Source organism: Mesoplodon bidens (assembly GCF_964165515.1).
Source record: "Mesoplodon bidens genome assembly, chromosome: 6".
In the NCBI taxonomy this organism is placed as follows: Eukaryota; Metazoa; Chordata; class Mammalia; order Artiodactyla; family Ziphiidae; genus Mesoplodon; species Mesoplodon bidens.
Window position 1 is genome coordinate 19,850,644 of NC_138162.1, and position 23,078 is coordinate 19,873,721.

General features: G+C 55.1%; 1 protein-coding gene across 6 annotated transcripts in view; it reads right to left on the reverse strand.

Moving 5' to 3' along the window:
* COL27A1 (collagen type XXVII alpha 1 chain) overlaps nucleotides 1–23,078 on the reverse strand; it is a 145,652-nt gene that overhangs the window by 47,908 nt on the left and 74,666 nt on the right. For 5 of the 6 annotated variants that reach the window (XR_014016173.1, XR_014016174.1, XM_081238098.1 and 2 more), the window contains 11 exons: nucleotides 21,744–21,797; nucleotides 20,988–21,041; nucleotides 17,685–17,738; nucleotides 17,478–17,531; nucleotides 15,833–15,877; nucleotides 14,374–14,427; nucleotides 12,651–12,695; nucleotides 7,859–7,912; nucleotides 5,943–5,996; nucleotides 5,667–5,720; nucleotides 2,151–2,204 (listed from right to left, as the gene is read on the reverse strand). Coding sequence is in view for 4 of the 6 variants with exons in the window: in XM_081238098.1 (XP_081094224.1) it covers nucleotides 2,151–2,204; nucleotides 5,667–5,720; nucleotides 5,943–5,996; nucleotides 7,859–7,912; nucleotides 12,651–12,695; nucleotides 14,374–14,427; nucleotides 15,833–15,877; nucleotides 17,478–17,531; nucleotides 17,685–17,738; nucleotides 20,988–21,041; nucleotides 21,744–21,797 (576 nt within the window). In the remaining 2 variants the exon portion in view is untranslated. The remainder of the gene's footprint in view (nucleotides 1–2,150; nucleotides 2,205–5,666; nucleotides 5,721–5,942; nucleotides 5,997–7,858; nucleotides 7,913–12,650; nucleotides 12,696–14,373; nucleotides 14,428–15,832; nucleotides 15,878–17,477; nucleotides 17,532–17,684; nucleotides 17,739–20,987; nucleotides 21,042–21,743; nucleotides 21,798–23,078) is intronic. The other variant, XM_081238097.1, reaches the window with a different exon arrangement.

Here is a 23,078-nt window from a genome sequence, read left to right on the forward strand (position 1 = left end):
GTTCAAAGTCTGGTTCCTTCCAACTTGCTCCTAAGGTCATCCACCAAGCCTTACAGAGGTTAAGAGACTGGCCTGAGGTCCCAGAGCTGGTAACTGGGAAGGCTGAGACTTGCTCCTATGCCTGTGTGACCCCATAGCCCCCGCTCTTTGTGGCCCATGGACCCAGACCCTGGTCAACAGCTCTACCAAGAGCTGAGGGTCTGGGGCCCCATCCTGGCCCTGGCCTCGACCCCTTAGTGCGCATTCTTCCCAGGACAGGGGGGTGGGGGCAGTGGGCTGGGCAGCAGGGCCCATCCTGCACATGGGCAGAAAAGCAGGCAGGGCCTTGCAGACCTCCAAGCTCATTTCCCACAGCACATTCGGGGAAACTGAGGCCTGGAGAGCAACAAGGCCTTGCTATGGTCCCAGGGCAAGCCAGGAGCTGCACAGGGGGCCTGCCCAGAATTGAGGTCTTTCACAGGCTCAGCGGGTGCCTCTCTAGTCACCCCCCCACCCCCCCACCCCCCCCCGCTGCCCCGCTCGGCGACCCCATCTGTGAAGTGACCAAAGGTGGCTTGTCAGGCAGGGGACCCAGGGGGTGGGTCCCACAGGTTTTGCATTCCTGCCAAACCCAGCAGGGGGCAGGGCTCATGTTTCTGAAGCTCCCCTTCCAGCCCCGGAGACTCTGATGTGGTTGGGAGCCTGGGTTTCCTCAAGCAGGAGACACATTCTTCAAGTCACCATGGGGAAGGGTGGTGCGACGGTTGTGAGGGGCTCAGTAAGTTGACAGGGGCCTGAGCCTCTGCATCTGGCAGGCTGTGCGGGGCAGGGCCTAGGCCAGCACAGCTCCGCCTCCAGCCAACCTGGCTTCCCGGGCAGGAGGGAATGTGCAGCGGGTCAGGGTGCAACCCGGCTGCCAAAGGGCCTCGGACATGGCACTGGGAGGGGTCCTGCCAGGCCAGGGGAATGCTTCTAAGGCTCGCCTCCCCCAGGCAGACTGCTCAGACCACCTCGTTCAGAGGAAATTTTTAAACTACTTGAAATTCAGCCAAGAAGAGAATAATCATCTCAGATCCCCTGGTATGAGCTTGAATATCAGGCCTGGGCTGCCTGGGCCACTGTGCCGTCTTGTTTCCTTCTCACAAGCCTGCCTGGCCTGGCACCTGGACACCCACTGGGGGCGGGAAACCACTCCATCTTCCCTCCCCGCCTTCAGTATGTGAAAGTCAGATTCCTTGGGTTGAAATCACAGTTCTGCCACTTTCTAGCTGTGCAACCTGAGGCAGGTGACTTAACCTCTCTGTGCCTTAGTTTCCTTATCTGTAAGATGGGAATTAAGAATAGCACCTACATTACAGGGTAGTGCTGAAGAGTAGCTGAGTCAATGTACGTGACAGTGCCTGGCACACAGTAAGTACTAGTGATTACCTCTAGCTACCGTGCTCAGGGCCAGCCCTGCATAAAACCCTCTGTGGCTCCCCACTGCCCTTGGAACATAGCCCATAGGCTTAGCTGTGGTGTTTGAGGCCCTGCTTGGCTTGACACCTGCTAATTCTTGGTCTTATCCCTCTCTCCTGCCCCTCTGTTGAACCAGTGGGGAATCCCTAAACATGCTGTTTGTTCCTTCTCACCTTAGGGCTTTCCCTCTGCCTGGAACCTGGCATCAGCTCAAGCATCACCCTCTCCTTGAAGCCTTCCCTGGTACCCTGGTCAGGTGAGGTGCCTCCTCCAGGCTCCCAAGCTGCCTGTGCTTCCACCATCGATGTGCTAATGACCCTGTACCGTCTGTTTGACCTACTTGATTGAGCCATGAAGCCAGGCAAGGGTCCTGCCTGTCCTGTTCTCGTGGTATCTACAGAGCCTCCAACAGTGGCTGGCCCATAGCAGGTGCTAAATAAATTGTAGGTGAATGAATGCATGAGTAAACACATGAATGGTCAAAGCATCGGCACCACAGAGCCCCTCTGTTCCTGCTGGATGGCACTGCGTGGTGCTCAGAAATGGGCTGGGAAAGATGGGTGGGGGTCCCATGCGGAGAGTCAGGCCTGGGAGGAGGCTGGTGCTGTGAAAGTCACAGATCTCAGGGCTGGGCGGAGGGCAAGGACCAAGAGGGGTCTCTCCAGCAGGTGGCCCCGCCAGTGTCCTCCCCCGGGGGGCTGGGCCGCACTTACCCGGCGTCCCTTTGCTCCCCTCATGCCCAGCGGGCCTCGAGATCCTGGAGGACCCTGTGGGGAGGAGAGAGAGTCTGGAGAAACCCCCTTTTAGGGAGCAAGTACAACACCGAAGGCTAGGCCTGCAGCCTTAAACAGGCGCTGCTCAGGAGCGGCCACTCCCGAGCCCAGCAGCTCCAGATGCAAGGACTGGGCCTAGTGGGAAGATCTGTCCCCCAGGAGAAGCAGCGGACGTGTTGCCACCTTGAGCAGGAGTCAGTGCCTGGGGATCCGGCAGCAGGGAGAAGGCATCCTGGATGGATAAGCCGCTTCCTTCTTTATCTCAAAATCAACAACCGGAAGCTATGAGGACATTCCTGACCAAAATCTCCAACTCCCACTTCCCCTTTTCTCTCTCCATCAGCAAGGAGAATATGGGGTCCCAAGTTCCGTCCCCCACCCTGACCTTGAATATTACCTGCCAGCATCCAGAAGGCCCTGCCCAGGGCAGAAAGAGCCAGGGAGGGTAAGAGGGAGCAGAACCAGACCAGGGCCCTGAAGTGAGGGACAGGGAGCAGGAAGCACGTGTGGAGGGGGGAGGGGAGGAGGGGGAGAGGCTGGGCGGAGAAGTTGGGGTGGGGGGAGGCAAAGAGAAGGCAGGAGGGCCTGGCCCCAGGGAAGTCGCCCGCCAGGGTTATCTCGGTTTGGTGAAGGAATGACAAGAGACAGGGAGGGAGGGAAAGAAAAAACAGGGCTGGTTTTGTTCTTTGAATTCCCAGCACCTGGCCCAGGGCGGGCCGATGACAGGGATCAAGGGAAGGACTGAAGAGGGCAGAGGGTAGGAAGGGAGAGAAAGAAGGTGAAGAGAGGAAGCAGGCCGCCTCGCTGCCTGGTTTCTCTCCCCAGGTTCCAGCCCCCAGCTACACACATCAAGCTGCGTCTTAGCCGCATGGCTGGCCAAGGACCCCTCCAACAGCTGCAGGAGCCTCCCAGCTCCGCGGGATTCTCAGACTGGGCGTGCTCCTTTTACAAGAAAAGACGGCCTCATCCCCCCCTCGGAATACCAGGGAGAGGCCCAGCTCAGTTTGGGGCCTCAGGAAAAACTCCTCTTTCTGCTCCCATTTCTCTCTTCCCAATGCCTCAGGGGGCACAGACCTTTCAACTGCTAAAGGGTTGATGTGAGGCGCTGGGTCCCAACCTGATCCCTTGTCAGCAGAGCAAGCAGGGTGTGGACCCAGGCTTGGCCCCCTGAAAAGACAGATCTGACTCCCGGGTGAGGGAGAACATGAAGACTGGGTGAGAATGGACCATTTTATAGAGGGCTCTCAGACTGCAGAAGGCATGCAATGCGTCACTGGGAAATTTCAGGAGCCAAGTCTCAACTCAGAGGCAGTAGAGTGCTTAAAAGAGCACACTGCTGTTCCACCAGAGAACGAGGTTCAAACCCTGACTCTGCCACCTAAGTAATCCTGTGACCTTTGGCAAGTGACGTAAACTCTTTCGGCCTCAGTTTCGTCATCTATAAAATGGGTATAAGAAGAGTCCCTGACTCCTAGAGTTGCTACAGGAAGATGAAATGACCTGGAAGGTCCTCAGTAAAGGGTTGCTGTCAGCTCTCTCAAAGGGAGAGGAGGTCAGAAACTGGTGGTCCCGGGACCTGACCTCAGTGGACTGTAGGAGAACATGGACGTTAAAGTGATTGGAAAAGTGGAAAAGGCCAATCAGACGTGAACGGTATCATCAGAAATGTCACTTTCATAGTAACAGTCTTACTAATAACAGTGGTAATTATCATATCTAACAAATAGTGATAGTCATTATTATTGTTACCATTCATTAAGCACTTAGTATATGCAGGTAGTTCGCTAAGCATTACATCCTGCACGGTGTCATTTACTTCTCACGACAATCTCATAATGAAGGTGGTATTATGCTGACTCAGATGGGGAAACGGAGGCTCAGAGATGCTATAAATGTTGCCAACAATCACACAGCTAGTAAAGGGGGAGCTTTCTGGGCCTCCATGCTATCCTGCTTCCCCAGTGGCACTGGGGGCAGCTGGCTGTCCGAAAGGAGCCCCAAGAGATCCAAGGGCCCAGCCCCACACTGCAACAGAGGAGGGTCAATGGCAACCTTGGGATCTGAAAACGGCAGCTCACTGTCTGATTTCACTAAGTCGGAGCCAAACCATTGAACAGACGGAAGCACTGAGGAAATGGAATGGGGAGGAGGTTGGACACGGGAGGAAGAAAGCCTAGAGGGAGGCTCAGGGAGGCTGAGATCTAGGGGCACAGCTAGAATTGGACGATAGACCCCTAGCATCCTTGTTCTCTGGCTTTGGCCCTACCCTGGGCACCTAGCACTGTCTGGCACACAGTAGGTGCTCAGTAAAAGTCTGTTAATGAGTGAGAGGACTAGACAGTGAGAATCTCAGGAGCAGGATCTATTTTGTATCATTTTTGCAACGCCAGGACGGAGCATGGGCACAGCACACGGCAGGTGCACAGAAAAGTTTGGGAACTGAGTTGGCCTTCCTTCCCTAAGTGGCTCAGAGAACTGGTGTGGGCGCACTTCCCTTGGATTCAAACCATTGAAGGCTCCCGTTCCCTCCTTCCTCAGACCCCAGGGAGCCCCTCAGTCTAGCCTGTGAAGGCGCCTGAGCTCATCACCCTCCAGGCTTGCCCCGGGATCCTGCCTGTGCCGGTCCCCCTCCCACCATACCCTTTCCACCTGCCTGAAGCCCACCCCCCCATCCCTTCGCCCCAGAGTGGGCTCCCCGCCTGGAGCCTCAGCCTTGGCCGAAGTGAGTGCCTTGCCCCAATTCCCTCCGACCTCCATCAGCACAGGTGGAGGGACCAGAAGCTCCATGTGCTCAGGGTGAGAGCCACCCAGCCCCCAACCCTACCTCACCCTTGGGGGAGTAGGAGGGACCCCTGAATCTGGGTGCTCCTGGCCACACCCTCCCCCCAGCCCCCCGCCTCTCCCACCTCCCCGCCTTGGGATCCTCAGGAATATCCCTGGTGCCTCAGTCACCATGAGAAGCCCAGGACCCCTGTATCCTTGGGCCTTCATTTCCCATTTCCTTCCCTGCTTTCTCCATAGCAGCTGTCACTTATTTACTGGCTTCTCTCTCCGCCACACCAGAATACGAGCTCCTAAAGGGCAGGGACAGCTTTCTGCCTTGTTGATGGCAGCTCCTGGAGTGGCACATGTGACACAGTATTTCCTGAGTGAATGAACAAAGCAATGGAGGTGCCAATGACCATGATACTCCCTTGCAATGACCATCCCTATGTAATGAACATTAGCTGCCTGGTTTCGTTTCACCCATGCAGTCACACTATCATGACCATGATTATTTCATCTATTTTTCCTATGAGCAAAATTTAGGTGCAGAGAAGTTCAGTGATCTGCCCTGACAATACAGCCGGGGAGCGGGGGAGCTGGGATTCCCGGTCTGTCTGACTTTGGGACCTGGACTCCTCACCATGACTCGACAGTGGGTTTGAGCTCAGGGAACGTGAGGGCTTTGCTTACCGCAGGTCCGGGCTCTCCGGGGGTCCCAACACCACCTGGAGTTCCAGGATGACCCTACCGAGAAAGAGATGAAAAAGAAGGAATCAGCTCCGGAAGGTGCCTCTTCCTTCTGCAGTACTGCCTCGGCCGCGGCTCAGCCCCGGCCCAGGGCCTCCTGGAAGGTAAAGGAGCCGGTCATCGTGAACGCCTTGGGTACGCGGACGCAGGCAGAGGAGAGCAGAGCTGTCACCGCGGCTGTGACAGGAGAGGGCAAGGGGATGCAGACTTGCTCCTTACCATCGACCCCTTGGGTCCGGGCGCGCCTGGGGGTCCCATCATGCCCCGGTCACCCTGTGATGGAGACAGCAATTCAGGGAGGTCACGGCAGTGGGGTGGCTCTATGGGGGGAGAGTGCAGAGGGCACTCCAGAGACTAGACAGGTGCAGGGACTTGTCCAAGGTCTATAGCCACATCACCCAGGGTGGTGACAGGGGGAGGGGGGAGTCCTGGGATTTCAGTCAGCAGAAGCCAAGAACCCCAGCAAGTCCTAGGAGGCCTCAGCATCCACTGCGGTGTGCCACACGGTGGGCTTCCCTTGGGCAGGGATGGTCCAGATCAAGGATGTGCTAAACACGTCATCCCCTTTGATCCTGGCCCACGTTAAGTGGTCCTTATTAGGCCTGGCATCCCCTGGGCTGGGCTTGCTAAGGCAGAGATGGCAATATAAGGCATTTCTTTTATTCTCCCCACCCCCTGCTCCAACCCAGATGAGATGCTGGAGAATCAGAGATGCAACTTAGTCTCTCTTGACCAATCCAGAGAGATCGGGCAGAGATGGCAGGTGTAGCAGACAGAGCTACGGCCGGAAGGCAGCGGCTCTGGGTTTGGATCCTGGCTCTATTTGTGTGAAGCCCTCTTTCTTGTATCCGCACAGCCAGCAAACATTTCTTGAGCATCTACTATGTGCCTGGCATGATATGCTAGACCCTGAAGACACGATGGTGGGTAGAAACAGACAGACCTTGCTCACACGGAGTGAGAGTGTTACGAGGAGACTGACACAAATCACCAAAACAGATGCAAACTGGGGTAAGTGAAGTGAGGGAGTGGGTCTTGGTGCTAAGGTGTTTCACTAGGGGATTTGACCCCCCGAGTGCAGGGGTGTGGTGGGGAAGGCTTTCCTCAGAATGGTGAAAGATAACTGAGAGTCATCTAGGCAAAGATAGGGGGATGGGAAGAGTGTGCCTGGCCAAGGGAACGGCATGGGTAATGGTTTGCAGGTGAGGAGGGACATGGAACGTTCGAGCAACAAAAGAAGGCCAGAGATGGCTTTGATATTGCACTGAAGTTATCAAAGATGTTACCATGGAGGCAACAGGGTGAAGGTTACGCAGGACCTTTCTGTGCTATTTTTTGCAACTTCCTGTGAATATAATTACTTCAAAAAAATGTTAAATTTAAAAAAATAAGAGGAAGAAGAGGAGAAAGAGAAGGAGGAGGAGGAGAAGGTGACCAGAAGGTCTGGGACACAGGGAATGGTAAGAGGGAGGCATGGGATGGGCCTGGAAAGCTAGGTGGGGCCAGATTAGGACCTCAGTCTTTCCATCTATCCAATGGGAATAATATCAACTCCCGTAGGTCGCCTTCCTGGGGAATCAGATAAGCCTTCCCCTCAAGGGCCCATGGGAAATGGGAAGCCACAAGCTATGGGCTGGGAGCCAACGTGGGGCAAAGTGTGGCCATGGAAACTGAATGTGCTTCAAATCCCAGCTCTGCCACTTCCTATCTGGGTCACCTTGAGCAAGTCACCTCCCCTATTGAAGCCTTGGTTATCTGGTCTGTAAAACAAAGCTGCTGGCATTAACAAGGCAAACTAAAGAATTGGGCTCCTTTTTTGAAAGATGACTCTCTGCCTCCTTCTGTTGCCAGCCCCACGCAGTGCCAGCGCGCAGCTGTGAGCGGCCCAGACCACGTAGATGGCTGTCACACAGACATCTAACTGTGTTTGAGGATGCTGGCAGGAGGGCACGGCGGAAGCCCCAGGGGATGCTGGGACACGGAACAATGGCTCTTTGAGGGTCTGGAAGGCCAGGGAAGCGAGGAGAGGCCAGGGAGGGAGGTTTGACACCCCCAGGGCAACTGGCCCCTTCACCTTTTAAAAATTTCAAAACACAAGCTCTATTTGCCTAGATATTCCCACCAACACGACTTACCTTTTCTCCCATGATTCCTGGCTCCCCGACCAGACCAATGAATCCCAGAAGTCCCTAAAAGAAATGTGTATAAAAGCAAGAGAAAGAAGGAAGCAACGTGAATTCAGAGATGTGCTGAGCTTCCAAGGCAACTCGCCCACATTTCCCTTCCACTGGAGCTGTCTGTCTCCCCGTGTCTCCTGCCCCGTGCCGGGTAATCCAGCCGGCGTGGGGATGCCACCGAAGAGAGAGTTGCCTCTCTTTGGGCACTGTCCTGACTTCCTGCACTCCACCAGATGGTTCTGATCTTGGAGCCAAGCGGTGGGGCTGCTGCCAGCATCCCTGGGAGAGCCACACATTCTTCCTGCGCCAGAAGCTGGGAGGCAGCCACCTTTGGGGAGGGGGTGGGATAGGGGGTGGGATAGGGGGGCGGGGCAGGGGAAGGTCCTTCAGCGGTGCTGGGAAGGGGCCTGCCTGTGAGAAATCTGTCCCCATCTTTCGGGGCTCTGGGGCTGTTTCAAAGAGAGAAACAAACCTGTTGGCGGGGATAGAAGAAACACCCTAACAGCCCTTGCCAAAAAGACCTGATTGAAATCTGGGAAGTGAAGGCCTTTTTACTGTCTTGTGAAAGGCTTCCTCTCCTTTCTGAAAGCACACACACACACACACACAGACACTGTGGTTCCTGTTGCTCTTTTTAACTGCGCTGGGTGATAACTGGCCTCTGTGTTCCAGGATTCTTCTAGGTAGCTGCAGGCCTCGCTGCCGCCAGGAGCAGGTGACTGGCTCTTGCTCAGTGAGGGTGAAGGGCTTAGTTAGAGGTGTAACCCCGGAAGGCAGGCAATTCCCAGCCCAGAGCCCACTCTCTTCTCTGCTAAGGAAAATTCCAGCAGATGGGGGTCTAGTGTGGTTCAGGGGTGCACAAGTGGCTTTGGAAGAGCCCAGGTTTGTAGCTAAGAGTTTCTGGGAGAATTCGGGAAGACTGAGGGATGAGTGGACTTGCCCCATAAAACCTGCTCCCTCGGGGCTTCCCTGGTGGCGCAGTGGTTGAGAATCTGCCCGCCAATGCAGGGGACACGGGTTCGAGCCCTGGTCTGGGAAGAGCCCACATGCCGCGGAGCAATTAGCCCCGTGAGCCACAACTACTGAGCCTGCGCGTCTGGAGCCTGTGCTCCGCAATAAGAGAGGCCGCGATAGTGAGAGGCCTGCGCACCACGATGAAGAGTGGCCCCCACGTGCCACAACTAGAGGAAGCCCTCGCACAGAAACGAAGACCCAACACAGCCATAAATAAATAAATAAATCATTTTAAAAAAAACCCAAAAAAACCTGCTCCCTGTCCCCAAACTGTATCCAGAAACAAATGAGACCTTGAACCCGATCAGAAACAGATCCCAAGTTGTACACTCAGGCAGTGAAGCTGGCCCACCTGCCAGGCAGCTAGAGTGAAGAAAAAGCATCCAGTTCCAAAGGGTCAGCTCTGCAGGGCTCAGAGACAGTTTTAAAGTAGCAGCTCAGACCAGGACTGTGTGTGTCTCGTGGCTGCAGCCTAGGATTCAAGTCTGGTCTGTGTGGCTCCAAAGCCCATGCACCTGTCAGTCACTCCAACACGTGTGGCCATGAGCAGGGCACAGATCTGCCTGGCACTCCAACACCATCACCCTACATGGGGGCCTAGCTCCCTGAGTTCACAGACCCTTCAGGGTTGAAGTATGAGGTGAGAGGGGTGAGGTTCAAGGTATGAGATCATGGCTAATAAGTCACAGAAAATAACCAAGTATCCCTCCCTTCCTATTCTAATTTGTTTTAGAAGGGCACGGGGTTAAGACAGAGGCCTGAGCTCCCCACAAGGGAGCAGTCAGACATTTAGAGAATGCCGAGTAAAGGGAATAAAAACTGCTCTGTTAAGAGGCCCCTGCCCAACTGGCCCAGAGAAACAGAAATTTCATAGCTACTTTAAATTTATGAGTTGTTGGGTCCTGGAAGGCAGGCAGGTCATAAACTTCAATGAAGAAGCCAAACGGGATCCTAATGAATAAGGGCCATAGAGCCCATTCCCCGCCCCCATCCCAGGACACCCTGTCCCCACTGGGGCACTGTCCCGGAACATCCTGGCACCCTGTCCCGCGGGTGGAGCTGAGGCTGGTCCAGGGAAGCTCGCCCCTGAGGCCCAGGGCTTCCACCTGGGGGGGCTGGTGGAGAAGCAGTTGTGACAGCTGTGGGCACAGTTGGCTCCTCTCAGCTGGCAAGAGGGCATGCGGGGGGGGGCAACATTGTCACCTACAGTGGGCATGGCACAGACGGGATCTGAGTCCCTGGTTTGGGGGAGGAGGCTGGCCCGGTCCTTATGCAGTCTACAGATAAAGGCCTGTTGTCGACTATGGGGGTTTTCCTCCCTCCCTCCCTGCTCTCATATGACTCTCTGCTGGGTGCTGAGGATGCAGTTGGGAACAAGACAGTCGTGGGTCCTCTGCTGGACTAGACATCTCAGGGTTAGGTGTTTAGAGGCCTGGTCTCCCCCCCGGACAGAGCTTCTTAAAGGCAACGCTCATGCCTTGTAATTATCTTTGTGCACCCAGCACCTGGGACAGGGCCTGGCAGGCTGGCTGCACTCTAAGTAGCTATTGGAAAACTGCAAGAGCTCAGGTCAAGGGTTTTCTAGACTCTTTGGGGCACGTCATGGGAATCCAGCAGGCCTGAGTGTCATCTTGGGCTCTGATGGTTATGTTACCGCCTGGGAGATCTCGGGCAAATTACTTAACTTCTCAGAGCCTTGGTTTCCTCATTTGCAAAACGGGGCCAATACCACAGACAGTCATAGGGTTGCTGGAGGAAGTGCCGGGGATGGTACGGAAAGTGTTTGGTACAGAGCCTGGCACCTGACAGGTACCCGATAAATGCAGCAGACACTGTGGTTATAAGGAGGTCCTTATACTCCTTCCTGGGGATCCTCTGATTCTGCCATGAACAGGAAATGCCTGCTCCTTCCCACCTCGGGAGGGGGCCAAGGGAACAGCAGGCATGGCACCCCGCATGCCTAATGGCAGCCACTGGGCTCCTGCCTCAGGGCTCAGACAGGTCTCTCTTTCCTGCTCAGCCAGCCGGGCAGCTAGCTGAGGGCTCTACTGAACAAGTGAGCCCGGGGCTGCCCAGGCCAGGTTGCCACTCCTCCTGCCCCAGCTTTGCCACCACCTTACTCGGTCATCTAAGTCAAGCCCATTCTCCTCCATGAATCCCAGCCTGCCAACATGGACCAGGATACAGGGGTTCTTCACCTAGGGTCCCTGTAAGGCTCCACGGATGGATTTCGGGAGGTGGGGGGCGGGGGTGGTCCATAAACTTGAATGGGAAAAATTACAACTTTTATTTTCACCAACCTAGTTGAAATTTAGCAAATATGAGTGCAGGCAACAAACCCACAGCACCTGTAATGGTCACAGATATTTACATGTCACCTTACGATCACTGCTGCAGAGAGTTCAAAATGTATCAATAAGGCTTGTCACCACTTCAAAATTGAGGTCATGACTGGACCCGCCATTAGATCTCGTTATTTAATGCAAGAATAAAGAAACAGATCTTTGAGGAGATCACATTTTAACGTACTGTCACATTTGTATTTCAATATAATTGATTTCCTTTGTAGTCCTTTGTTTTGTATTTTATGCATTTTAAAGTTCTCTATTCTGAGAAGGGGTCCATGGCCTTCACCAGCCTGCCAAAGGGGTCCAAGGCACAAAAAAGGTTAAGACCCCAGGATAGAGTGATTTCTAAGGACTCTTTGTGTCCTGCCATCTTAGGATTCCGAGTATCTATTTCCCGAGGGCCCTACCATGAGCATAACTATGAAATTAAATTTGCTGAACGTATTGCCTGTTTTTTTCCAATGAGGAAATACATCCAGGCCACGGCCGCCCTTCCAAGCTCCCAGGCTTCCCACAGAATACACTCGAATAACACTGGAAAGGTTTCAAAAATCCAGTCCTCCCCCTGCTTTAGTTCCTTTCTTCCCCCCAACAGATGTTGCAGGCCTGGTGAGGAAGCTCATCGTGCGTGTGACTCTCACGCCATTGATGGTGTTCCTCGGTGGAGACAAATTCTTCTGGGTCCCCAGCATCATTGCTCCTTCCAGCCTGAGGCAGCTCCTCACAGGGTTCAGAAAGTGGGGTCCTCCTTTAAAGGAGCGGAGGAGACTGCTACCTTCCAACCCGGCCTACAAGCCCAGAGGTGAAGCTTTCAGGAAGCACGGGGCTGCAGAGGTGGGGACTGAGGCCGGCCATCCACCCAGCAGCCTCCAGCACCGAGGGCGCTGGACCTCCTTCTCAGTGACCACTTGTCACCTCCTCTCCTCTTCAGACCCTGACCTGACTTCCCAACGATCCAGACCCACTGGTTTGAATTTCATCTTCGTTATAATGTAGGGAGGCCTGGACCAAGAGTCCCTGGCAAGTGGCTCTGCTTCTCTGGTCTTCAGCTTCCCCGTTAAATTGATCACGAACAGCGACCGTGAAGGGCTCTTCCACTTTTCACGTTCTGGGAGAGCAAAGTCACGTAATGCCTTTGGGCGAATGCCCCCAGAACATCTGCAGAATCAGGCCGTGGGGCGTGGCCGCTGTGACTGAGATTCATGGCTTTCTCATTCAGTGACTTCACCTCCCTCAGAGCCAGAGTTTGTCCGTGTCAATGAAAGGGGAAGATGAGCGAACCTACCTCTCCAGCTGGGATGGGGATGAATGAGGTGCGTGTGTGTGCTTCCCACAGTGTAAGCGCTCAGTAAAGGGAGCCGATATGCTCCAAGACAGGGGTGACTCACCTGCTCACCCACGGGCCCCGGCCGTCCAGGATCGCCTGGTTCTCCCTGCAGAGAAACAGAGGAGGGTCACTTGGCATGGGTGACAGGAGTCTAGGCCTCCTGGGGGACACCCCAGTTGACTGGCCTTAGTCCCCACCGGTGGGGATGGACCAGGAAACTCAACTCCAGAGTCTGGCCTTGGAGACTCCAAACAAGTGGCAGGGTCAAGGGATACTGGGACAGAACCTCTGGCCCCAGGGATGACCCCAGTCACCATTCCCTCGGAGTGGCCCTGGGCAGATTACTTGGCACGAGATCTGGATCTCATTTGGGCCCTTCATCAACCCATTTTGTGGAGATAGAAACGGAAGCTCAGAGAGGTGAAGCGACCTTCTGGAGGTCACACAGTGAGCTGGAAGCAGGGCTAGAATTGGAACTTTGGTCTGACTGATGGAAATCCCCATTCCTACTGCACCAGGCTGCCCCACCGCAGGATGCGCAGGGAACTGGGGAGTCAGGGCGCCTGAGTACTGGACCTAACCCACCAGAGCTCTGCCACCAGCTCCCAAGTGACTTTGGTGGGTCTCGTCTCTGCTCTGGGCTCGGCATCCCCAGCTACAAATAAGGAAAATCAGACTCATTTGTCTCCGAGGCTATTTCCAGCTCTCATACCAGGTGGCCATTCGCAGCCTCGTCTGTCTGCTGGGACGGCTCCTGCTTCTTCTGCAGCCATAGCCACACGGGTGAGCAGACCCATGGGATAAATCCACCCAGGCTATGTCACTGCTCCCACTACAGAAAGACAGCTGGTGTCTGAGGGAGAAAGGCCGACACCTCAGAGGGCAGGACGTGAGCTTGGACCAGCCAGGAGTTTGGTTTACAAATGGATGTGGCGCATCGTGATCCCGGCGCGAGCCTCAGCCTCCACCCCAACTCCTCCCACAGACCTCACACTTGGGACCCCCGGAGGGGCCAGACAGACACAGACACGGGGGCCATTTCCCCTGAGGGGAGGGGACGTGGACAGCCTGGGTCCCCCAGCTCTGCCCTCACTCTCTGTGCGCTTGCCCAGCTGTAAGCTTGGCCCAGTGATCCCTGCCCAGGACGGCTGGGGAAATCCAGCCTTCAAAGGGAGTGCCTGGAAAGGCATGAAGCTGCCCATGTGTTGAGGCTCATACTCTCCTACTGGGGCCAGTTCTTTTCTGATAACTTAAAAAAAAACTGTTAATAAATGAAATGCATGTTTATGGTACATGATGGGGAAAATACAGAAGCCCAGAGAAGAAAATGGAAATCTCCTGTAATCCCACCACCCAGAGATAACCCCCGTCCACATTCCAGCCTTTGCTCTGAGCCTTCGGGAACAAGTGTAACCAGCCCCTGCCACAGGCTCATCCTGCACTCTTCCACTATGTGACCTGCTTCCTACACCCCCCGCCATCGCACCCCCGCAATGCACAGGCAATTTCCCGTCTTGTAAAGTCTTCCAGCACGCCATCTTTGGTGGCTACATTGTACCCCATTACTTGAAAGCTGCCCCACTGGGGAGACACTGAGGTTCTATCCATTTTTTCCTCTCCGTTAGCCATACATACTTTGTGATAAACGGGGACCATTTCCTCCCTTTTTCACAACAGGCCAGGGATTCAGGGGTCATCCTAGGGCCTCACAGGTTGGCTCCCCTCTCTCCTCTCTTCCCCAGGCGTTCCCTCCTCCCTGCCCAGTCACTTCCAGGTCCCCTCACCTTCAAGCCATCCGGGCCAGGCCTTCCAGGAAACCCCTTTCTGCCAGGTTGACCCTGCAACAGGGAGAGGTGAGTGAGAGAAGCCAGGAGGGGGCAGGGATGCAGAGCCCCTATGTCTCTAGGCTGTCAACTGTCCTTGGGGATGCAGGGAGGGTCTACAGCTGTGTGACCTTGAGAAGTCCCCCTTCCCCGGCTGGTCTTGTTTGCTAATGGGGATGATGAAACCTGCTTTCAAGGAGTGAGGAAAAGGAAGGGACTGGAACAGAAGATAAAGGACACAGGGGGAATGGAGAGTTTACACTAGTGGTCCTCAAAGTGTGGTCCGGGGCCCTCTGGGGGTCCCTGAGACCCTTTCACTGGAGATTTCACTGGAGGTCAAAACTATTTTCATAAGAATATTAAGCTGTCATTTGCCCGTGTCACTCATTTTCATGAATGTAAGTGGAGTTTTCCAGAGGCTACACGACACGTGGTATCATCCACAGATGGAACGCAGAGGCAGACTGGAGAATCCAGCTGACTCCTATTAAGCCAGACGTTAAAGAGATTTGCAAAATATGTAAAACAATGCCACTCTTTTCATTAGATGATTTTGCTTTGGAAAATATAACTATTTTTTAAAAAAAACTATTATTTTTATTAACATGAAACAGGTTTGTAATTAATTTTGAATGAATTGATCCAAAGTTTCTCAGTTTTAAGTACTCATATCGATGTAACCCACACAAAGAAAAGCATTTTGGGTCCTCAATCTCTTTTTTTTTTTTTTTTTTTGCGGCACGCGGGCCTCTCAGTGCTGTGGCCTCTCCCATTGTGGGGCACAGGCTCCGGACGCGCAGGCTCAGCAGCCATGGCTCACGGGCCCAGCCGCTCCGCGGCATGTGGGATCTTCCCGGACCGGGGCACGAACCCGTGTCCCCTGCATCGGCAGGCGGACTCTCAACCACCGCGCCACCAGGGAAGCCCCTCAATCATTTTTAAGAACGTAAAGAGGTCCTGAGACCAAAAAAATCCACAAACTGCCAATTTATGCAATCGCGACTGAAGGTGGGGCGGGACATCCACCTTCTTTCTGGAAGGCCACTTGCAGCAGTGGAGAGAATGCAGAGTCAGTTTCCAGGCAGGGCATCCTCGCTTCCTGGCTATGAGATACTGGGCTAAGCCCTTTGCTCTTTGAGCCGTGAGGGCCTTGAATGAAACTAAGAAAGGCACTGTCTCTCTCACAGGAGAATCAAATGAACGGAAATGGATGCGCAAAGCACCAGCACACAGTAGGTGCACAAGAACAGTTTCCTGCCCCTTGTCTCTCTCCTCTGGGGTCTGTCCTAGCTCCATCCCTGGTGGGGCCCAAGGCCCTCACTGACAACTTCTCTCCAGAGCACCACCCAGATGTTGCCCACCTGCACACAGCTGGCTCAGCACTGACAAATCCCACCTCCCCCGAGCCAGCAACACTCACCTCCAAGCCAGGGGCCCCCGGTGGCCCCATGGGTCCCTCATCTCCCTAGAGTCGGGAGACACGAGAGAGGAACAAAAAGGAGAAAGTTAACCCAGGGGTTGCCTTGGAGCACTTGACCTGTTAGGAGGGGAAGGGGTGGGCACAGGAGAGCTCTCCTGGACCTAGAAATGGTGCACCTGGGCCCCCTGCCTAGCCCCAGCCAGGGCAGAGGCCTAGAGGCCAGGCCACATGGGGGCTTCTGTGTGAATGGGGCTCCAGGTGCCCTGTGAATGTGGCTAGCGGGCTGGTGGTAGTGCTGCGCAAGAGAGGCAAACCCTATCATATGCTGTGGGAGTACAGCCCAGACGGCAGCTCAAAGATACGGGCTCTGTTCTGAGCTCTGCCATCTATTCAGTGAAAGGACTTACCCTCACTGTGCCTCAGTTTTCCCACCTGTAAAAGGGTGCAGGGCAGAGAGGATCATCCTAAACTCTGGTGAGTAGCCTAAATTGAGTTCCCGGAGGAGAGCCACAATGTCTCATTCTTTTTTGAAGCCATGGCCCCGACATCACTCAGGATGAGTGTGCCCGGGGTCTAGTGGGTGTGTGGTGCATGAAGGCTGGGAGGCGGGCACAAGAGAGGGAAGAGGCGGAGGACCGAATGAATGTATGAGTGGACAGATGAGTCAATGAAGACATGAGCAAGCGGCAGGCATATGAGTGGTAACGTGGGAACGTGAGTGTAGACGGAAGTACGGGGCTGGTGCTGTCTTTCCCTCCCACCCTCCTTCCTGCTTTCCGCTCGTGGAGATGCCTCAGGCCCTCCCACAGGCTCAGGCAGCCTCCAGACTGGCCCGTCTGGTATACCAGACCCGGAACCAGCCTGAGAAGGGACCCATGTCAGCCAGATGCCTGCCTGTGGTCGTGGTGAGTCTGGGCCTCCTGCACCCTCACCCAGGGCTGTGTGTCATGGGGGACCTGAGGCCTGAGGCCAAGGTGTGCAGTGGAGGGTCTCGTGCACAGGAAAACCTGGGACCAGCCCGTGAGGCATCCAACAGCCCTACATCTGATGCTCCAGCAAGCCCAGAGGACTTGTCAATCCCCTTCATCATGAATGGGTCAATAAGCACATCTTCACCCTGCCACTTACTGGCTGCACAAGTCTTGTCATTCTCTGGGGAGGCCGGAGGCAGCCCCCAGGAGCCCAGAAGTTATAGGGTCTATGCCATGGGCTTTGGGTTCAGCAGACCTGGGTTGGAATCCTAATGCTGCCTGCCACTAACCATGGGACCCGACGTAGTGTCTTTATTCCCCTGAGATTCAGGAGCTCACGTGAGCTGACGATTCCTTCCCTCCCATATCAATACCCCAATAAACTGTGCTGCTGTGAGCCGAAGCAGTGGCGGTGGCTCTGAGAGAGAAAACCCCAGGGCAATGGGGTTGCGTGGTGGGAGTGACCCTCCAGTCAGGTCGGGGCAGAGAAGAACCCTGGAAAGGTCACGGGGCAGGGCTGTAAAGGGTGAGCTGGAGGGCAAGCCTAAGGTGGCCCTGGGCCCTGTGTCTCCTGACTGAGGGGCCCTGGCCCTCATCTAAGGCCTCCAGGACCCAGGAGAGAGCAGGCTGGGAGCTGGGAGGGATGGGCAGGGGGCAGGGCCAGACGGTCTCACCTCTGGCCCCAGCTGCCCACGGGGTCCCGGCAGGCCTCGAGCTCCAGGCTTACCCTGGTGAGAAGGGAACAAAAAGGGGTCTCAGAGGCAGCACCTCCATCTCCATCACAGGCTGGCAAGACTCCTGCTGGCTTGGAAGCAGGCCCATGGTTTCCACAGGGTTGTCATTTTCATCAACTGAAGCTCCCCTGGGGGGCAGGGACTCACCTTCATGCCTTCTGGGCCGTTGTCCCCAGGGGGGCCAATGTCTCCGGGAAATCCCTGAACGGAAGCAGAGGGCAGAAGTCACCCAGAGGGACTATGAAGGGAAATGCTAAGACCACAGGTCTTAGAGGGGGACCGACCTGGTTTTCCATCTCATCCTGCAGGGGATGTGATGCTGGGCAGTCAGTTATCACAGTTCTAAAACAAAGAATCAGCCCCTACAGTTCAGAGAGGTGCTGAGAAAATTAAGGAAGACAAGGCAGGAAGGTCTCAGCACAGGAACAAGCACATACAAGTTCGTCTAATCCAGACTTTCCCAAGTCCTAAGCCTGGGGCAGCCAGGGCCTCAGAGCCAGCCATCCTCTGCTCTGAGAAGTGCCATCCTTTACTGCAGGGATCCTCTATATTCTGGGTTTGTTGTGACTTTGAAAGGCTCAAAAAGGACTGATCTAGGGCTTCCCTGGTGGCGCAGTGGTTGAGAGTCTGCCTGCCGATGCAGGGGACACGGGTTCGTGCCCCGGTCCGGGAAGATCCCACATACCGCGGAGTGGCTGGGCCCGTGAGCCATGGCCATTGAGCCTACGCCTGTGCTCCGCAACGGGAGAGGCCACAACAGTGAGAGGCCCGCGTACCACGGGGAAAAAAAAAAAAAAAAAAAAAAGGACTGATCTAGTAAATCTCAGCTCATATCGGAAGCTGAAATTCCCACTGAGATGTACTAGATGGATGACTGTACGATGGAAGCTTCTTCCTGACGCGGAGCAGAATCTCCTCCCTTCCCCAACAGAAAAGGCCTGCCCTTCTCTGTCCCTTCTAGTCAGGGGCCCAGGGCCCCTCAGTCTGGCTTTCTCCAACTGCCCAGCTTCCAATGTTGGTGATCACTAGGACACCCATGCTTCTCTGGGTGTGAACTGACCAGCACAGGCCAGTATAAGAACATCCCCTTCCTTGTTCTAGGTGTAATACCTCTGTTAATTCAGCCTAGAACCCCATTTGCTTTCAGGGCAGACCCACTACTCCCTCAGTTTTCTGACAGCCAGAAACCAAAGCCTTCTTATATGAATCCCTGAGATCAGACTGCTCCCCCACTTCGCCTTTGTAAGTGGCTTTTTCCCCTTCCTCTTTTGAGCTTTTGGTAACTGCCATTAAGTTCCAGCTCAAGCATTCTCTCACTCTTCTCATTAGCAAAGGCAAGAATGGTCCTGAATTTGGAGCTAACACACATGGAGCTAAAGCCCCATGTCTTTTTCTTCAAATTGAAAGACTCAAAGTCCCATTCTGCTCCGACTCACTGTGTGACCCTGGACAGGTTTCTAAGCCTCTCTGGGCCTCAGCTTCCTCACCTCTAAAATGGCGACCATAAAATCATCTAACAGGGCTGTTCCGAGGCTTAAAGAGAGTAAGGTGAGTGCAGCGCTTAGTTCAGTATTTGGCACCTGGTAAGCACTCCATAAAAATCTGCATTCCAAAGGGTTTTGGGTCCTGTGTCCTGGGAAAACAAAACAAGTCTGCCTGGGGTGGGCCTGTCTCCAGGGAGAACTTGAAGGTCAGGATCCTGATCAAATTCTAGCCCTCACACAGCTCGGACCCACTGATGAGTGCAAGAGCTAATTCACACGGGGGCTAGGGAGCTGGAGCTGCACCCACGGTCGGTGGCTGAAAAGAGGCAAAGAGCCGTGAAAGCGCTGACATGCTCGTCAGCTTCTGTCTTCAGCTGCGCTGAGCCATCTTCTGGATACTGAGTCTGCCAATCCAAACAGAACACAAAGATGGGGGAGGAAGACCCCACCCCCGTCTGTCCAGGGCCCCAGGAGGGAGCCAAAGAGCAAATAAAGACCTTCTTTGCTACAAGTAGCAGAGTGACCCTGAGGAGGTCACTCCCCCGCTCTGTGACTCAGTTCCCTCATCTGTAAACGGTGGTAGCAGTATCTCCCTCACCGGGTGTGGCGACCATTCGACCAGTTCTCAACCCGAAGAGACGACGCAGCCTCCTGGCATGAGGAGGTGCCTAATACAATGTGCAGCAGCAGGCTTTCCACCCGCACTGGCCAGACTGCCGGGAAACCCGGACTCTCAGAGAAGTCTTTTTCCACAGTGACCAGGGGAAGGAACCAGGTCCATGGAAGAGAGGCCAAGTCCATTCGTCTAAAGATAGGACTGTGTCATGGCCAAAGTCAACAGAATGGAAAGCAGAACTTGTAGCTTTCAGGAAACACCCTCTCATCCATCCGGGCGATACCAGGAGTGATCTCTGGAAGGATCTGGAGAACCCGGCAGAACTAGACTTCTGTCTCGGAGACCTTACGAATGTGCAAGGCCCCAGGCCGGGGAGGTGTGTAGAGGTGGGGTGCGGCTAGGGCTGACCTAGACCCCCTGAGACAGACAGTAGCCCTAGCACCGTCCACGCTGCTCTCCAGAGCTGGTACCCGTACTGGGGTTTGGGGTGGGGTGGGGGGAGAGCAAAAGGGGCTCAACTAGCTGCCTCGCTCCTTTGTTCATAAATGCCAGCGGATGAACTTTTTTTTTTTTTTCTTTTTTTGCGGTACGCGGGCCTCTCACTGTTGTGGCCTCTCCCGTTGCGGAGCACAGGCTCCCGACGCGCAGGCTCAGCGGCCATGGCTCACGGGCCCAGCTGCTCCGCGGCACGTGGGATCTTCCCAGACCGGGGCACGAACCTGTGTCCCCTGCATCGGCAGGCGGACTCTCAACCACTTCACCACCAGGGAAGCCCGATGAACGTTTAACATACCTGTGCTCGTTATCACATGTATCAGAATCTCTCAGGTTCTACTGACTCAGCTAGAGTTGTTATGTTAATTGCTTTATCCATCCTTCACTCTTTCTCCTTCTCCATGAAACACCAGAATTTTACACTTGTCCCCTGCTCCCCATCCCTGTGAGCCGTGAGCCCTGCACTTCTGCAGGGTGGCTGTGGGCAGTTAGAAAAGTTCCAGGGCTCGGAGGGGTTGGATGCCTCCATCCTCAGGGTAGAGAATGTGGGGAGCTCCCGTGAAGGGTGGAGGTGGTAGAGCTCAGAGGGTTTTCCTGATGTTTGTTTCTGGAAACTGTAAAGGCGGCTACGAAGCTGGGGAGGCTGTCTGAGGCCAGCTTCTGGGCCACTGCCTTTGAGAGCCTCTAGGGAAGCCCGGAGGCACAGAAGCAGAAAAGGAATTTCTATGCTCAGCCCCATATCTCATCTGCTGTGTGACCTCAGGCAAGTCTCTCCCTGTCTCTGAGCCTTGGTTTCCCAAGCACAACACCCAGTCCCAGTAGCAGCCAGACACAGAGAAATAGGGTATTGCATACCTCGGGTCCAGGGGGCCCAGGAAACCCAACGGATCCTTTGTCTCCAACTTTGCCCTATGGAAGAGAAGAGATTGTGGAGGAGGCAGGGCTAAGTGAGGGTCTACCTTCCCTGGATCTCCTGTATTAGCCCCCCTGGCTGGGGGTGGTTGGAAAACTCAGGAGAATAGGAGTGAAATCTGCCTAGGTAACTGCAAGGAGCTACGGTTCAAACCCCATCTCCTACACTTGCTAGCCACAGGATCCAGGGCAAGTCACTTCACCTTGGAACCTCACTTTCCCCATCTGTAAAATGGGAGCAATAAGTCTCTAACTCCTGGGGTTGTTGGCAGACTTCGGAGAGGTATAGCACAGGAAGGATCTGATGCACAGTAACCTTCAATAAATAAACGACACCCACTGCTATTATTAATAATGTTACTATGATTTACGAGACATTGGGAGCCCTGATTCTCACCAGAGGTCTGCCAGTGACTGATGCCTATCATCTATGACGCTGGGTGTACTCCTGCCCCTCTGGGCCTCGGTGTCCTCATCTGTATCTGCCAGTGACTGATGCCTATCTATGACGCTGGGTGTACTCCTGCCCCTCTGGGCCTCAGTGTCCTCATCTGTACAATGGGTGCGTCTCCATTTCTGGTCTCGCCTCCCAGAGCTGCTGCGAGAGGAAAGGAGATCCTGGATGTGAAAGCATCTCTGGCCACATTCCCTGACCGTTTGGAGAGTGAGGTTGGGGACCTCAGAGCAGAAGGTACTTACCACAGGCCCTGGCTTCCCCCGTGCGCCTGCGAACCCTGGTAATCCCTGGCTCCCCTGAAAAAGATGCAGAGCAAACTGTGGTTAGTAAGGACCGGAAATGGCCAGATGAACGGCGCTTGGTCATTCTTGCCGGCCTGAGGCTTGGAGAACATCCACGTTTAGGGGGGAGGATGAGCTCCCCAGTCCTTTTCCCTGCTTGCAAGTTCCAGCTTGGCAGCCCTATAGGCTGGGACCCGGGGATGCAAAGGTGAAACAGCAGCTCCTGTCCTCACCAGGTCATCCTGGAACCCGGGACCCTGGGCCTCCAAGCAAGCACTGAAGTGCCCTTGATGCCCGGCGAAGTCTGGAGCCTGGAGCCTGGAGCCTGGGGCCCAGCTGCAGAGGCAGCCAGGCCTGCGTGGCTCGCAACCCAGAGACACTGAGGCTGGGTCAGGACAGGCCAGCCAGGAGGGAGGGGAGAGGAAGAGGGAGAGCTGGCCAACATCTGGGTCTCGTTGACTGGCTGGGTGAGGTCCAGATGTGGCCACATGGTGCCGGACACAGGCAAAGAGGAGCCGGCCTCGGCAGGCTGCCTGGGTTCCTCAGTCAGTCAGGCCAGCTACTCACTCAGACGTGTCTTAAATGTTCACCACTCCATGCAGTACCCTAAGCTGAGCTCCTCCAGGCCAGCCGGGGGCCCTATCCTTGGGAACCTGCTATCTGGCAGGGGGCTGAGCACAAATCCCCATCAACCAGGGGAGAAATGTGCTACCGCAGGTGATGGGCAGGGAATGAGAATGGCAGAGAAGGGAATGGTCACTTCCTGAGCAGGTAGAGAAAATGGCATCCACGCGGGGTTCTGCGGCCGGGCTGGGCCATGCCCAGGCGGGACGGAGGGTGTGCCCGGCTAGGCAGCAGTGTGTGCAAACTTGAGGTGCAGCGGGCAGGTCAGTGGGGCTGGAGCACAGGGCTAGAAGGGCAAGGGGCAGGAAAGTGTCAGAGTGTCCTGTGCACTGGGGGGTCCGGGTTCCGGGGCAAGGAGCCAGGACACCGCTCTGGGAGCAGTAGGGAGCCATGGATGGGCTGTGAGCACAGAGCAGAGCTGGGCCCTCGGAACAGTTTTGTGGCGGTGAGGAAGACAGACTGGGAGGGAAGAGGCTGGGGCCCGGGAATAAGTCAGGAGGCCATTGTGAAGTCCAGGGAAGAGACAGTGAGAGGGTAGACGGACGATGGAGAAGACAGGACTGTGTGAAAGGAAGCCATCCTACAGGCGGGTCCTGGCCCTTGACGGGCCCTGGGAAGGAAGCCAGAGCCAGAGAAGGGCAGGGCAGGGGGCAGGGGGCGAACCTGCTGAAA